The sequence below is a fragment of the Colobus angolensis genome, unplaced genomic scaffold (assembly GCF_000951035.1).
Source record: "Colobus angolensis palliatus isolate OR3802 unplaced genomic scaffold, Cang.pa_1.0 Scaffold105, whole genome shotgun sequence".
Classification (NCBI taxonomy): Eukaryota; Metazoa; Chordata; class Mammalia; order Primates; family Cercopithecidae; genus Colobus; species Colobus angolensis.
In genome coordinates this window covers 1,873,463-1,889,284 of record NW_012111475.1, presented here as the reverse complement: position 1 = coordinate 1,889,284, position 15,822 = coordinate 1,873,463, and the positions used below count along the sequence as shown (strand labels likewise).

Here is a 15,822-nt window from a genome sequence, read left to right as displayed (position 1 = left end):
AGGGAGGCCTCACAATCATGGCAGAAGGTGAAGGAAGAGCAAAGGTACATCTTACATGGTGGCAGAGAGCATGTGCAGGGGAACTGGCCTTTATAAAACCATCAGATCTTATGAGACTTATTCATTATCAGGCGAACAGGAAGGGAAAACTCACCTCCATGATTCAATTACCTCCCTCCAGGTCCCTCCCACAACATGTGGTGATTATGGGAGCTACAATTCAAGATGAGACTTGGGTGGGGACACAACCAAACCACATCAGTGCCCCTCTCCAGAAAGAGCAAAAGAAAATGGGACTCTCTCTGTTTTTTGTTTGTTTGTTTTTGTTTTTGTTTTTGGTTTGAGCCTGTTGCCCAGGCTGGATTGCAATGGCGCAATCTCGGCTCACCGCAACCTCTGCCTCCCAGATTCAAGCGATTCTCCTTCCTCAGCCTCCCGAGTAGCTGGGATTATAGGCATGTGCCACCACACCCAGCTAATTTTGTATTTTTAGTAGAGATGGGGTTTCTCCATATTGGTCAGGCTGGTCTCGAAATCCTGACCTCAGGTGATCCACCCACCGTGGCCTCCCAAAGTGCTGGGATTACTGGCGTGAACCACTGCGGCCGGCCAGAAAATGGTACTCTCTTTATAGTGGCCTTTTTCAGGGCTGGCATTCAGCTGCTATGCACTGGTACCCCAAATTGGTTGTTCATGGTGGACCCCCATTCTGAGTAGTCAATCCCAGCCTCGCTATGTTATCTGGTTCGAAAATTACTGTGCCTCTTCTTGCTTCACAGATCTGTGCTTCTCTTGTGTTCCCCAAAACATATATCTTTCTCCCACCATCAATTTTTGTTAGTTCAACTTAATTTTCTCTTTTAGGCTATGAATCTCCTCACACATTAAACATACAAAATTTTGACCCCTGATGATCAGATTCCATTGAATGTTCTGGATCCCGTTTTAGGCTGCTGAATCCACTGCTCTTGTCATTTCAAGGCATCTGATTTTTTCTTTTACTTCTGGGACTTCCTCAGTTTCCAGTCTGCTGATTACAGCCTTTCTTAGTTTCAATTTTATCGTTTATTTTTAAGTCATTTCTCTCTCATTTAGGGTGGAAGGGGAGGAGGTTGAGGGGATACATCTGCCCTCTTGCTCAGTTGCCCCTGACACATTTCAGTTTAGAGGTTGAATTTAATTAAGCACAAGAGGAAATTGATAGGACTCTCGGGCAGACCACAGGCAACAAACAGGGAAAATGTGAGGGATCCTGGAGACCTGCTGAGGTGGGACTGAGAGAACCACAGAGTGCTGGAGACCAGCGCAGGCACAGCTGAAGATGCTGAGCTGGGCATTGACCCGGATACAGAAACCCCCGCCCCAGGTCTTCCCAATGACGAAAGGCAGGGCAGCGGAAGTAGATGTAAGAGGGCTCCGGGCAGGGGTGAGGGGTCACCACCCGGGAGATTAGGGGCTGAAAGTTCTCGCCAATAGGCTTAGCGCTGGCCTTTCCTCACCGGGAGGTGGGGCGCAATGCTTAGGGCGGTTCCCAATAGCTGGGCAGGGGAAGAACTGGGATTCATCCTGCATCCGCGCTGTGGCTCACACACCCAAGAGTCCTGGGGCAAGGCTGGGGTGATACAATCAGCAACCTGCATCATTGCTGTCCTGAGGTGTGGCAGGAGAAAGAAAGTCATGAATGCAGGTGATGCTTTCCCTGATCCTCTTTCCTGCCCCTTGGTCTCACCCTGTCCTTGTTACCTGTTCCTCCTCTTTCCCTCCTTTCTCCCTGTCACCTGCTTCCTTCACTGCCCCTTCCTGTCTCCTAAACCTTCTACCCAGGCACTCTCAGCTTTGTCCTCCTGGCCTTGTTCCTTTCAGGACAAAGACAGAGGCAGAGCCCTAGGATGGGACTCCTAGAAAGCCTCTGTCTTTTTCTAAGGTCTGTGTCTGCAGGAAGGCAGAGATCGCAAGGAAACACATATTTAAATTGGACTCAGTTGTCATTTTTCCTGCCTCTGTGATCTGTCTTCTTTTTCCTAGCCGTCTTTCTAGGAACAGCATCTGACTCCAGCTCCATTGCCCCCCAGACCAAACCCAGGCCCCACTCACCTGTGGCACCTGCAGGTCAGGAACACAAACAGGACTCACAGCATCAGGGCCTTGGCGGGGAGGAGTCCACACAGCACAGAGACCAGGAGTTTGGGGTCAGCTGAGCCAAGGCAGATGGGGCACTTGATTTCCTGCAGGGAGGAAGGAGAAAGGAGGATGGACTTGGGCCAGGATGTCACCTGCTCCTGCTGTGTCCGTTAGCCAGGCCCCTTGTGGCTGGAGCTGCTTGTATAAGGGCTCACCCTGAACTCACTATGACACAGGGGCATGGGGCAGGAGCCACAGAGGTCTCTGGGACTGAGAGGGGATCCGGTCAGAAGGAACCTCAAAGTCTTGAATGGAGGAAAAAGCTGGCCAGGGGAAGAACAAAGGATTGGAGTTCAAGGAAGGGGAGGGATAGAGCCAGCAGAGCAGGAACTCTCCCTAACTAGGTCGGGTGGAACAGGACTATCAGGAGCCTCCTAGGAATCAGAGCCAAGTGCATCTTTAAGACCAGCCAAGATATCACACCTGAAGGAATGAGGCCCAGACACTGCACAGGATCTGACTAGACCCTTAGCAGTGACAGAGCACAGACCTAGACCTCCTGTCTGCTGGTGCCAGGGGTCCTCCCAGGTCCCCTCTGTGTGGCACCTACTCCTGGCCTGCCTAGCTCTGATTCTGGAACTACCCTGTCCTAGCAAATCTGCTTTTCTCTTGTGGCCTCAGTAGCTTCCTGCTTCAGTATTACTTAATATTTGGTAAAGCTAGTGAGTTCTTTTTATTTTCACTTTTTCATGGTTGATTTAGCTAGTCATGCATCGTCTTTTTTTCATTTAATTTCAGAATAAACTTTTCAAGTTCTTTACAAAAGTAAACTGAAGTTGTGTTTGGGATTGCATTTAAAGACTTTTGAATTTGGGGGAAGTTGACATCTTTACAATGTTATTACCTCTTCCAAAATTATGGATTATTTCTATTTATTCAGATCACCAGTCATTTTTTAGCATTTTGTAGTTTTCTCCAAATGGGTCTGGCTTAAATTAATTCTTTCTAGAAACTTAATGATTTTGTCGCTGTAATGAAAACTATCTTAGGTTTCTAAATGATTATTTTTCATAGAGATCTACTTGTGATGTATGTCGGTTGATTTTGTCTCTGGCAACCTTGCTAAATTCTCTTGTGAGATCTAATCATTTGTTGTTTCTCATTCTTTTTCTTTTTCTGGGTAGATAATACCATCATCTGCAAGTCATGATGGTTTTTTCTCTTCTTGTCTAATCTTCTTTATTGTAACTTATTTTCCTTTCCTTCAAGCATTGATCAGAACCTCTAATATTATAGAAGACATTAATGGTAGCTGCAGAAATCCTGAATTTGTTTGTTTATGCTTTCTTCACTAAATAATGTTTATTGTAATCATTGGTGTACAATCTTTACCAAGTTATCTGTTCTTATTTCCATTTTATTAAGAGCTTTTCCATATAACATAAATGTGCTCAAGGTTCCCAAATGCTTTTTGTGCAGCAGATGACTTTTTTCCCTGTAGTTTATGAATTTGGTTCACTTATATTAATAGATTTTTCTGAAGTTGAACAATCCTTTCTGTTTTGTGATAAAACTGTACTCGATCATAATACAGTCTTCTTTTTGATGCACTCTTGAATTCAGTTAGCTAATGGTAATTTGGGAATTGACTCCACATGCGTCAGAGAAATAAACCTGTAATTTAGTTTTTTTATTTCCCCCTAACTGGTTTTGTGATTTTGATGACACTAGCCCCTTCAAATAACCTGGGCTGTTCTTGCTTCTTTTCTATTTTCTGCAACATCTTGTATGAAATATAAATCAAATGTTTATTAAACGATTGAGTTACCTGTAAAACTATGTGAGTCTTGAATTTTCTGTGAGGGTGGGGCTCATCTACCATTTCAGTTTTCCTATTTATTAATCTATTGAAATTTGTTTCTTCTTGCGTTAATCTTTGCAGTTCATATTTTTTAAGGAATTTGTGCACTTCTAAGGTTTAAAACAACAAGGTTTTGTTCAGGATTTATTTATTTTAAAATCTCTATAGAATGAGTGCATGGTTATTTTCTTCTTTTTCTTCAATTTGTTGTTATCATCTTCTTTTATCTTCATATGTCTTGACAAGAATATGTCTATCTTTTTAAACTTTCAAAGAATGAATTATAACTTTCCTTGATCTTCATTTTCAATCATTCAATTTATTTCAGCCCTTACCGTGATTGTTTCCCTCCTTTATGATTCTTTGGGCTTGCCCTGGTGCTCACATTCCATCTTCTTAAGATGCTTCCTTAGCTCATTAATTTGAAAGCTTTCATGTTTTCCAACAAATATATTCAAAGCTACTAATTGATCTCCAATATTAACTATGCCCCATACTTTTTGATATGTAGTGGTCATATTATCAAAATATATTTTATTACATACTTAATAATTCACATATGAATATATTAATAATTAGTTTTAGAAGTGCTATTTTATCTTTACTTCTCTTATGCATTCTTAATGTTATTGCATTGGGTTTGGAGAATGTATTTGGTGTCATACTGATTCTTTGGAATTTCTTCATGCTTCTTGTATGTCCTCATACAAGGTGTCTTTTTGTAAATACATTCCTTGTATTTGAAAGAATGTATACTATCTTTTTAATTATGTATAGGGTTATAAACATATGTATATCTACTTATACATGGTTTATATAATATATATTATGAATACTGTATTTTATAAAACATACATAATACATTTATATAGTTTAGAACAGTTTCAATCTGAAACTACATATTTATATATTTGAAAATATTGTTTATTTAAAAGTATAATTTATTACATATTCATCCTATGTTCTTATACATATCTTATAATATATATAACACATTTATAAATATTATATGATGGCATAGTACTTGGAATTTATTAGTTATTTGGCTTAGAACTTAGATCCCTCTATTTAGTTTTGGTCTGATTGGTCTTTGTTCCTCTGAGAGGTATGTGAGCCTCCAACTACAATAGCTAATATTTACTTCTCCTTGCATTTCTGATAGTGTTGTTTCATGTATTTCATGGCCAAAATTTAGGCACACATGCTTATGATGGCTCTATTTTCACATTCAAGCACATCTTTCATCAGTATATATAATGTATCTTTGTCTATTTTATAGACAAATTTATAGACATGATATTTTACCTTAAATTCTATTTTGTTCAATATTAAGAGTACCGAACAGTTTATTTTGTTTCCTAATAGTCAAATATAGTTTTCTAACTTTTTGAACTTTTTAAGATCTTTTTGTAAGTGTATCTATCTCTTATAGGTAATATAACATTGGAATTTTTAAAACTCAGAGTGTCTCTGTCCTTATTTTGTGAATTTAATCCACTTAAATTTATTGGAATTGCATTTATGTTAGGACTTAACTCTACCTTTTTATTTTATGTTTCCATTTACTGTGCTTTATTTTTTTAAATTCATGTCTAACTTTCCTTTGCCTAGAGTTTTATTTTGCTGGATGAAAGGGTATACATTCTCTTGATGTAACCTGAAGACTCATATCTACGTGATTTAGTACGATTGCTACATTGAGCTTGTCTCATGAGACAAGTACCCAACCATCCTTTCATGGGCTTCTAGTGTCTCCTTGTAGTGTCTCCTTTTCACCCTCTGTTGATACTGTCTAGAACAAGGGTCCCCAGCCCCTGAGCCACAGACTGTACCAGTTCCTAGCCTGTTACGAATAGGGCCACACAGCAGGATCTGAGTGGTGCGCAAGCGAGAGAAACTTCATCTGTATTTACAGCTTCTCCCCATCACTCGCATCACCGCCTGATCTCCACCACTTCTCATACTAGCACAAACCCTATTGTGAACTGCATATACCAGGGATCTAGTTTGCATGTGCCTTATGAAAATGGAACACCTGATGATCTGTCACTGTCTCCCATCACCCCCAAATGGGACCGTCTAGTTGCAGGAAAACAAGCTCAGGGCTCCCACAGATTCTACATTGTGATGAGTTGTATAATTACTTTATTATATATTATGATGTAATAATAATAGAAATGAAGTGCATAATAACAATAATACACATGAATCCTGAAGTCATCCCCCTGTCCTAGTCATGGAGAACTTGTCTTCCATGAAACCAGTCCCTGGTGCCATAAAGGTTTGGAATCACTGGTCTAGAATGTTATTTTTCAATGATCATGAATGTATTTTCTCTTATTCTTCATTTAGCTTCTACCTGCATTTTATATGAATCAAAAAACATAAAACGAAACATTCCCAAGATGCTGGGCACACTTACTCCCTCACCTCTTGCAGCATCTTCAGGGTTTGTTTTTCATCCTCACTGAGACCTTCCTCCGGGAATGTTTTCAACGGGGATCTTTGCATGTGGCAAACCTTCTGAGGCCTTGAGAATCCAGAGGTTTTATGATTTCACATTGGAGTGACAATTTGGCTGAATACAAAACACTGGATACAACGTTTTTCTTTAGTACTTTAGAAATATTACTCAATTGTCTTCTTACCTCTAGTATTCCTCTTAAGAACTCAGAGGGAAATCTAATCTTGTTGCCTTGTAGGTAATCTGAAAGCCTTCAGACTTTTCCCGGTTTTTGATGTTCTTCCCTTTTACATATGGGACTAGAGGTGTTTTTTGTGTGTTTGCTGTTTTCCCCTCTTTGGCAATTTATGAATCTTTTCAATGTGAGGTCTTTCCTTCTATAGTTTTGAAAAGCTTCCCTATATTCTTTCTTCAAATATTTCCTTCTTTCATCCTTTATCTCTCACAGGGGTTATTGATACCAATACATTAGTACATCTACTCTTCTCCTTCATGTCTCCTAACTTCTTTATGACTCTTAAATCTCCAGTTCTTTCCAGGACCTTCCATGAGAATTCCTCACTCCTCTTCCTGCTCACTGTCCAGCCACAGCCATCCTTCATCACATACGTTACAGTCTATAATATTTTTCACAACTATGATTACCATTTGGCTCCTTTTTCCAATGGATCTTCCTTATGATCCAAGTTAGAAATGCAAAATGCTTGTTCTGCAGTGCCGCAACAAGTGGCATTCGAACATTAATTTTCTCAAAAAGGTAATTTTTACTTTCTGCAGAAAGGGCGGGCACTTCTTGCAGATGAAACAACAGCAAGAGCATACCTGGACAGGGGAGGGGCAGGAGTTCTTATTCCTGATGCAGGTAGCCCCTACTGCTATGTCATTCCCCTAGTGGCTAGGGTTGGACTGCACCGTCTAAGCTAATTCCGACTGCCTATGGAGAGGGGAGGGGTATAAGCCAGAGTGGTGGGGTGAGTAGTTTGGCAGGAAGGATGGTTAGGGACAGGTAAGTAAAGGTGACTTAGATCAGAATAGGTAACAGGGATGAGTCAGGATGGAGCAGGTGACCAGAGGTGGGTCAAGTCAAAGTAAGTGACCAGGAGGAGTCAGGCTGGAGCAGGTGACCAGGGGAACAGATGTGAACTATTGATTTAGGACTGGTGGGAAAGTTCTTTACTGAAACTAGAAGCAAGGGGCCGAAGAGAACCAGGAAGTTAAACTTTAAAATGGAGAACCAAAGAATAAGAGAGCTGACCATACTGACACACTGATTCTTATAACAGAAACTTGGGGTTCACTATATTTATCAATACACATAGTTCATGTCTCCCCTCACCCCTTTAGCCAGACTGATCACAGGCACTTAAGTTCCTGTGGGATGGGTAGTGCCCATAGTTCTGCTTCACGGGTTTCTGTTGTTGGGTGTGTTGCCATTCTTTTAAGGTAGTGCTTCTACTAAGAAGCCTAGTTATTTTGGCTTGTGAATTCAGATTCGCCCAGGCATATTAGATATTAGTCTGGTAATGGGGAAGTATAGAGGCTAAATCCTCTGCCTGTTTAGGGTTAAAAGTGAGAGGGGAAGAGCCCTAGAGCAGCAGTCCCCAACCTTTTTGGCACCTGGGACTTGTTTTGTGGAAGACAATTTTTCCACTGACCAGAATGTGAGGGGCGGTTTCAGAATGATTGGAGCACATTGTATTTATAGTGCACTTTCTTTCTATTATTATTGCATTGTAATAGTAGTGACAGATCATTAGCCATTCAATTATCATAAGGATCATGCAACCTAGAACGTTCGCATGCACAGTTCACAACAGGGGTTGTGCTACTATGAGAATCTAATGCTGCCACTGATCTGACAGGAGGCGGAGCTCAGGTGGTAATGCAAGCTATGAAAAGAGGCTGTAATTCAGATGAACTTCACTGGCTTACCACTCACCTCCTGCTCTGCAGCTCAGTCTCTGATAGGCTTGGGGACCACTGTCCTAGAGCACAAGACCCCAGGGACCCCCATTAGCTGCCATGCTTATCCTCTGGTTAGGGCTTCACCTTCAAACTCCCTGAGAGATAGTCTGTTTGTAATTCACCCACACTGGAGTTTGCAGGAGGAGAGGGCTAGGGAGCAAATGCTCTGGCAGTTGGTTGTCTATTTGCATCAGTCGCTCATGGCTTTTGCTGTGCTCCATGGTCCCCTAGAGCACCTGTGACCTAGTCTATTGCAGCCTATTCCTACAGTGAAGGGGAGGCCGTGATGGCCTCAAAACCCATGACTACAAGGATAGAAGCAGAATTTAAGAGCATTCCTCTCATCTTTCTCTGGCTGACATCTCTAGCCACCATCTGCCCCAGGCTGCAGTCACTCTATTCACACCCCACCCTTCAACACACCAACACGGCCTCCAGTTTCCACATTTTCTGGGTTCCATTTTGTCTCATTGCAGAAATCCATGTTGAACTGTCTTTTCCATGGTTCCTCCACAATTAACAACCTGCATCCTCTTCCCCTTTCCTCTCTACCAAACTTGGAGTCATGGCTTGGGGGCTCCACAGCTGTAACCTATGCCCCAACCTACCAGAGAAGGATCCTTGGGTGCCCTGGACCTGATTTCAGGGTTCAGAAACTAATCAGACCCTCCCTTCCCAAGACCTTCCTCCCAGTGTTAAAACGTGAACTGAGGCGTGAGATCTCCATACCCAGCTAAAGTTAAGTCTGGCACTGTCCTCTCCACGTTGGCGGGAGGCCAGGGGCAGGAGGACACGTGTGCGAAGTGTTCCATGTGGACTCCCCTCTGGGGACACCCGCCCATCATTGTGAGAACATGGCAATCTTCTGATCACATCAGATAGTGCATATTTCTCTCTCTGGGAGTCAGTGGGCCCTGAAGGTAGCTTCCCACTGGACCAGGCCCCAAGAGATCAATCCTCAGAGGTAGTCCTCCCTGGTTTCCCCTTCCCTGAATCTGAGGCTCCCAAGCTGCCTGGTGACCCCTCTAATCTCCCCGCACCGAGGCCTCCAACCTACTTGTGCTTTTTGGGAGCCAGAGGAGGGTCCACATAGGAGACGTTGGGGCTAAAGAAAAAAGACAGCAAACAATGACTCTCTAGGAGCCCAGAAGACAGCAGGGTCTACCCCATACATGAGAGGAGGTAGGGACCCAGAGCCAGACCATCAGGATGTCTTAGGCCAGGAGTGTCCTGTGCCTCAGATCTGCGTGACAGAGCTGTTGGGGTGTGTGTGTGAAAAGAAGAGTTGTGGTTGTGCCTGTGTAAGACAAAGAAAGACGCAGAATGACAGAGAGACTGTGTCTCTGTCCAGGGATCTCTGGGGGTATCTTCCCAACAGTTGAGGCCAGGATGTGCCAAGTGAAGGAGAGTTGAGAGTCCATGACTGGGGACAGGATCTTTGCTCCCCTTGGACCAGAGCAGAAGACCTGGCAGGATGGGGATGATGGAGGCATGGGAGTGGGTGCATGACATTTCCTTCAGGTCCCTGGGGCGGAGGGGGGGCACAGAGTTATTTCCTCAAGAAAAGAGCTCACTTGGAAACACCTCCAGGCTGACATCTCTAAGAAGAGTGATGAAGTTTTTGGAAGTGTTGTAGGTTTCACACCAGTAGGATCCCAAGTCCTCCTTCAGCTGAATCATGGTGATTTTGAAGAAGCTAGCATTGGGCTTGTCCAAGATTGTGTAACGAGACTTCTGGACTGCTGTCCGTGGCTTGGAGCTAGTGACCGGTAAGGAACACAGATTTGGAGATGTCTCCTGACACCAGGATTTGGGCTAATAGGACCCTCTCTTGGGTGAGTACTGGCATTGCAGGAAAAGGGTCTGTCTTGAGTGTTAGTGAATTTCTTCAGGCACGGCGCCCTTTACCCAGGAACCTGCAGAAGGAGACCTAGGTCAGAGCTCTGGAGGGATCCAACCTCTCCCATCACAGGCTGGGGAAGGGGAGAGGGAACTACTTCTGATGCTCACAGCTAGAAGAGGGCCCCTAAATTCTTTCCTGTGGTCACAGAGCCATGCTGCTTCCCTGCCCCACTCATTCTTCATCCCACTCCTTACACCCCCTGCCCTCTTTCCCTCCATGTCACCTGAGGCCAGGAGCAGCAGCAGCACAGGCGGAAGTAGCAGGTGTGGACTGCCCCCAGGACATCCCAGCCCAAATCTGTTTCTGATAGTGGAGAGGAGAAAAAGGGGAGTCCTCTCAGGAGAAGGAGCCAGACGCTGAGCCTGATTCTGCCCCAGGTTCCCAGTGTCTCTCAGCTGGGAAAACTGAGGACGGTCAGTGTCTTGCTGGGGAATTGGTCGGCCTGGGAGGGTGGGCTCTGCAGACCAGGGGAGGAGGGCAGCCAGGCCTTGACAGGGGCCACCAGCTACAGGGTCTGTCTCTGGGCCTGGTCACCTCAGCCCTGCTGCATTGCTCTGCCACCTTTCACTGAACTTCTCCCCGTGTCTCCTGCTTTACTCCTTCCAGCCCATCATACTGCTTCTCTGTTGTGGGGGGAAGCTCTCAGCATGGGCAAGCATAAAGCTGGCGAATAAAACTGGGGTCATCCCTCTTTCTTTCTCTCTATGCACTTCCTATAAGTGGTCAGGGCCCTGGGAGGCATGACCAGACTCCTGAGTCCTTCTGGTTTCAGCCATGGTGGGTCGATGATGAGTTTTGACCCTGGGACATTTTGTAGAGGGCAGATTTTAATCCCAGGAATTATAAGATGTTCCCTAGAAATGGTGGGGCCAGGAGAGCAGGGAGGAAAGAGAGTGCTTGTCAGGGATATTTGGAGGGGAAGGCAGGCAGGAGTGGATCAGTTATGGGAGCTCGGGATCATCTCAACCAGTGCTTGTTGGATGAATACATGAGTGGATGAAAGAGGAGAAATGAAAAACCCTGTCATTTCAACATGTCTATAAAACGTGTAGAGGAAGAAAATGGTCAAAGTGAGAGCTATCTAGCAACAAAATCAAGTGGTACTGGGTTACTACACAGTTTGTAAAATAAATTTCTAGTCCATGCTAATGTAAGTAAATGGCTAAATAAAGAACTGGGAAAGAATAGACAAATATCCCATGCATAAGGATTCTGCCATGTTCAGAATGTTGGTGTTCCCCCTCTTCGTATGTTCAAACTTAATTTCCATGTAATAGCAGTAAGAGGTGGGACCTTGTGGGAAATTCTTAAGTCATGAGGGCGTCACCCTCAAGAGTGCAATTAATGTCCTTATACCAGAGATTGCAGGAAGCAGATTTGCCCTGTCTGCCATGTGAGGACAGTGTTCATACCTTCAGCCAACTGAGGATACGCAAGAAAGTGCCACCTTGGAAGCAGAGAGCAGCCCTCAGCAGACACCAAATCCACTGACATGTTGATCTTTGACTTCCCAGCCCCCAGAACTTTGAGAAAGAGATTTCTATTATGTATAAAGTCCCCAGTGTAAGGCATCTTCTCATAGCAGCCTGAAGGAACTGAGAGAGATTGCAAACAACTCTTATAGGTTCTGCTCTCAAGGGGAAGCGTAAATTCCCACTGCTAAAGCGTGGGCTATGCAGGTGACTTTCCTCCAGAGGACAGCATGGGGAAGGAGGAGAAGGGAGAAACCTCACACTTACTGTGGCAGCCAGTCAACCAAGATGCAGAACCACAGGGATAACTCTGGTTGTTAGAATGTGTCATTGACTTGATGTGATGACAGGGCAATTAGCTGTGCAGACTCCTTCCCCAAAGCCACTAGCCCCAGGAGAAAAACATCAAACAAATTCCACATGAGGGACATTCTACAGAATACTTGAGCAGCATTCCTCTAAACTGTTAAGGCCATCAAAACTAAGAAATAATTCTCAGAAACTGCCACAGATAAGAGGAGCCTAAGCAGACATGAAGACTAAAAGCAATGTGGTGTCCTAGGTGGGATCCTGGAGCACAGAAAGTACATGAGGTAAAAGCCAGGGAAATCTGAGTGAAGTAAGGACTTCAATTAATAAAATCTACCACAGAAACAGAGTAGAATAGCATTAGCAGAGGCTGGGGATTGGACAGACTGGGTAGGTATTTTTGAAGAAACACAATTTAAGTTAGACAGAAAAAATAAGTTAAAGAGATCTATGGTACTGTATGGTGACTGGAGTTTATAACTATGAATTATACACTTGAAAATGACAGAGAGAATAGATTTTTTAAAAAAACATGAAATAGAAACTAACTTTATTTCTCTGGAAGAAGCAGGTACCAAATACTGGGGCAGCAACTTTGCTGATGGAGGCTGATGGGAAAACATGGAACTGCACAGGGAAAGAGTTGGGTCTAAGTGGAGACACTAATGTCCCTCCAGCAAGGCTGCCCCTTTGTCTCCTTCCAGCCCTGGAGCCTTAGGTCCTGTTCCCTGCCAGAGAATGGTCTGGCACCCTTTCTCTGCTTCCTGAGCCACCTCAGGCTATTTCCAGGCACAAGATCCCAAGACCAGACAAATTCCATATGAGTTCGTGGTGTGGCCACAAGTCACATTGTGCCTGACACCCCAACTGCCTTCCAGGTGGAGAAGTTGATCTTGGGCCCTTAGATGAAGATCCTAAGAAGGCAGAGGAAGTTTTGCCTCCCTGACAGTGCCCATCATCCATCCAAATGACCTGCACTGGCAGGCCAAAGACAAGACCCTTGTGGAGGAGACTCGGGGTAAAGGGCAATGGGACTGAGGCACTAAAAACATAGAAACTGTTTCCTTGAGAATAAATATTTAAAATGTGGTTTTTTCTCTTTCATACAAAAAACTGCTTTAAATAAATGGAAACTATCAGCCAAAATACTTAGGTGTCAAAGCATATTGTACTATAAGATGTTTAATCTGTATCAATAAGAAGCTAAATTTGTAATGAGGAACTGAACACTTTGTTAGCTGACCAGTTTTACTGAAGCAAAAGTCTATGAAGAAGCATCATCCTACATAATTTTCTGTGATAGTGGAAATGTTCTCTCTCCCTGTCAATCATCGTAGCCAGTAGCCATGTGTGATTGTTGAGCACATGTCATGTGGCAAGTGTGACTGAGGGACTGAATGTTTCTTATTCAACCCTGATTAATTTACTCTTTACTTTTTACTTTTTTTTGTAATTAAGACATGATTATTGTACATATTTATGGAGTACGTAGTGATGTTTTGATACATACAATGTAGCGTGATCAGATCAGGTTAATTAGCACATTCATCATCTCAAACATTTATCATTTCTTTGTGTTAAGAACATTCAATATTTTCTCTCTAGCTATTTTAAAATATATATGATTGTAACTATAGTCATTCAACAGTGGTATAGAACACTAGACCTTATTCTTCCTCTCTAGATGTAATTTTGTATCCTTTAACAAATCTCTGCCTAACCCCCTTACCCTTTTCCTCACCATTCTCAGCCTCTAGTAACCTCTATTCTACTCTTTACTCCAAGAAATCAGCATTTTTAGCTTTCACATGTGAGTGACAACATGCTGCATTTTACTTTCTGTTCCTCCCTATTTCATTTAACATAATGCCTTCCAGGCTCATCCATATTACTGCAAATGACGGATTTTATTCTTTTATGGCTGAATAGTATTTCATTGCACATTTATGCCACATTTTGTTTATCCATTCGTTTTTCATTTGGGTTGATTCCCTATCTTCACTATTGTGACTAGTCCTGCAATAAACGTGGTGGTGTAGATATTGCTGATTTCCCTTTCTTTGAGTACATACTCAGTAGTGGGATTGCTAGATCATATGGTAGTTCCATTTGTAGATTTTTGTGTTACTTCCATACTGTTATCCACAGAGTCTGTACTAGTATACATTCCAATCGACAGTGTATAAAGAGTTCCTTTTCTCCACATTCTTGTTAGCATTTGTTATTTTTAAAATTTTTTTATTTGTTTTTTTTTGATAATAGCCATTCTAACCTGACAGAGAAGATATCATATTATGATTATGATTTGCATTTCCCTAATGATTAGTGATGTCAAGTCATTTTTTGTTTATTTATCAACCATCTGTATGTCTTCTTTTAAGAAATGTCTGTTCAAGACATTTCTCAAAAGAAGACATTCATACAGCCAACAGACACATGAAAAAGTGCTCATCATCACTCGCCATCAGAGAAATGCAAATCAAAACCACAATGAGATACCACCTCACACCAGTTAGAATGGCAATCATTAAAAAGTCAGGAAACAACAGGTGCTGGAGAGGATGTGGAGAAATAGGAACACTTTTACACTGTTGGTGGGATTGTAAACTAGTTCAACCATTATGGAAAACAGTATGGCGATTCCTTAAGGATCTAGAACTAGATGTACCATATGACCCAGCCATCCCACTACTGGGTATATACCCAAAGGATTATAAATTATTCTACTACAAAGACATATGCACACGTATGTTTATTGCAGCACTATTCACAATAGCAAAGACTTGGAATCAACCCAAATGTCCATCTGTGACAGACTGGATTAAGAAAATGTGGCACATATTCACCATGGAATACTATGCAGCCATAAAAAAAGGATGAGTTTGTGTCCTTTGTAGGGACATGGATGCAGCTGGAAACCATCATTCTTAGCAAACTATCACAAGAAGAGAAAACCAAACACCGCATGTTCTCACTCATAGGTGGGAACTGAACAATGAGATCACTTGGACTCGGGAAGGGGAACATCACACACTGGGGCCTATCATGGGGAGGGGGGAGGGGGGAGGGATTGCATTGGGGAGTTATACCTGATATAAATGATGAATTGATGGGTGCTGACGAGTTGATGGGTGCAGCACACCAACATGGCACAAGTATACATATGTAACAAACCTGCACGTTATGCACATGTACTCTAGAACTTAAAGTATAATAAAAAAATAAATAAATAAATAAAAATTTAAAAAAAGAAAAAAAAAAGAAATGTCTGTTCAGAGTGGCAAGTTGGATAAAGAAGCAAGACCCACTGTATGCTGTCTTTAAGAGACCCATCTCACATGCAGTGATACCCATAGGCTCAAAGTAAAGAGATGGAGAAAAATCTACGGAGCAAATGGAAAACAAAAAAAGCAGTGGTTGCTATTCTAATTTCAGACAAAAGAGACTTTAAACCAACAACAATCAAAAATGACAAAAATGGCCATTACCTAATGGTAAAGGGTTCAGTTCCAGAAGAAGACCTAACCACCCTAAATATGTATGTGGCCAACACAGGAACACCCAGATTCTTAAGAGAAGTTCTTAGAGACCTATAAGCAGATTTAGATAACCACACAGTAATAGTGGAGACTTAAACACCCTACTGACAGTATTAGACAGATTATTGAGGCAGAAAACTAACAAAGATATTTGAGACCTGAATTTAACATTTGATCAAATGGACCTA

General features: G+C 42.6%; 1 protein-coding gene across 1 annotated transcript; it reads right to left on the bottom strand.

Moving 5' to 3' along the window:
• Nucleotides 1-1,046: 1,046 nt before the first annotated feature.
• LOC105513781 (trem-like transcript 3 protein) lies at nt 1,047-11,000 on the bottom strand. The gene is given in 6 exon segments (XM_011944791.1): nt 1,047-1,650; nt 2,095-2,255; nt 3,641-3,674; nt 9,465-9,516; nt 9,986-10,278; nt 10,912-11,000. Coding segments are annotated over 5 exon segments (594 nt in total). The 3' UTR covers nt 1,047-1,650; nt 2,095-2,129.
• Nucleotides 11,001-15,822: the final 4,822 nt, after the last annotated feature.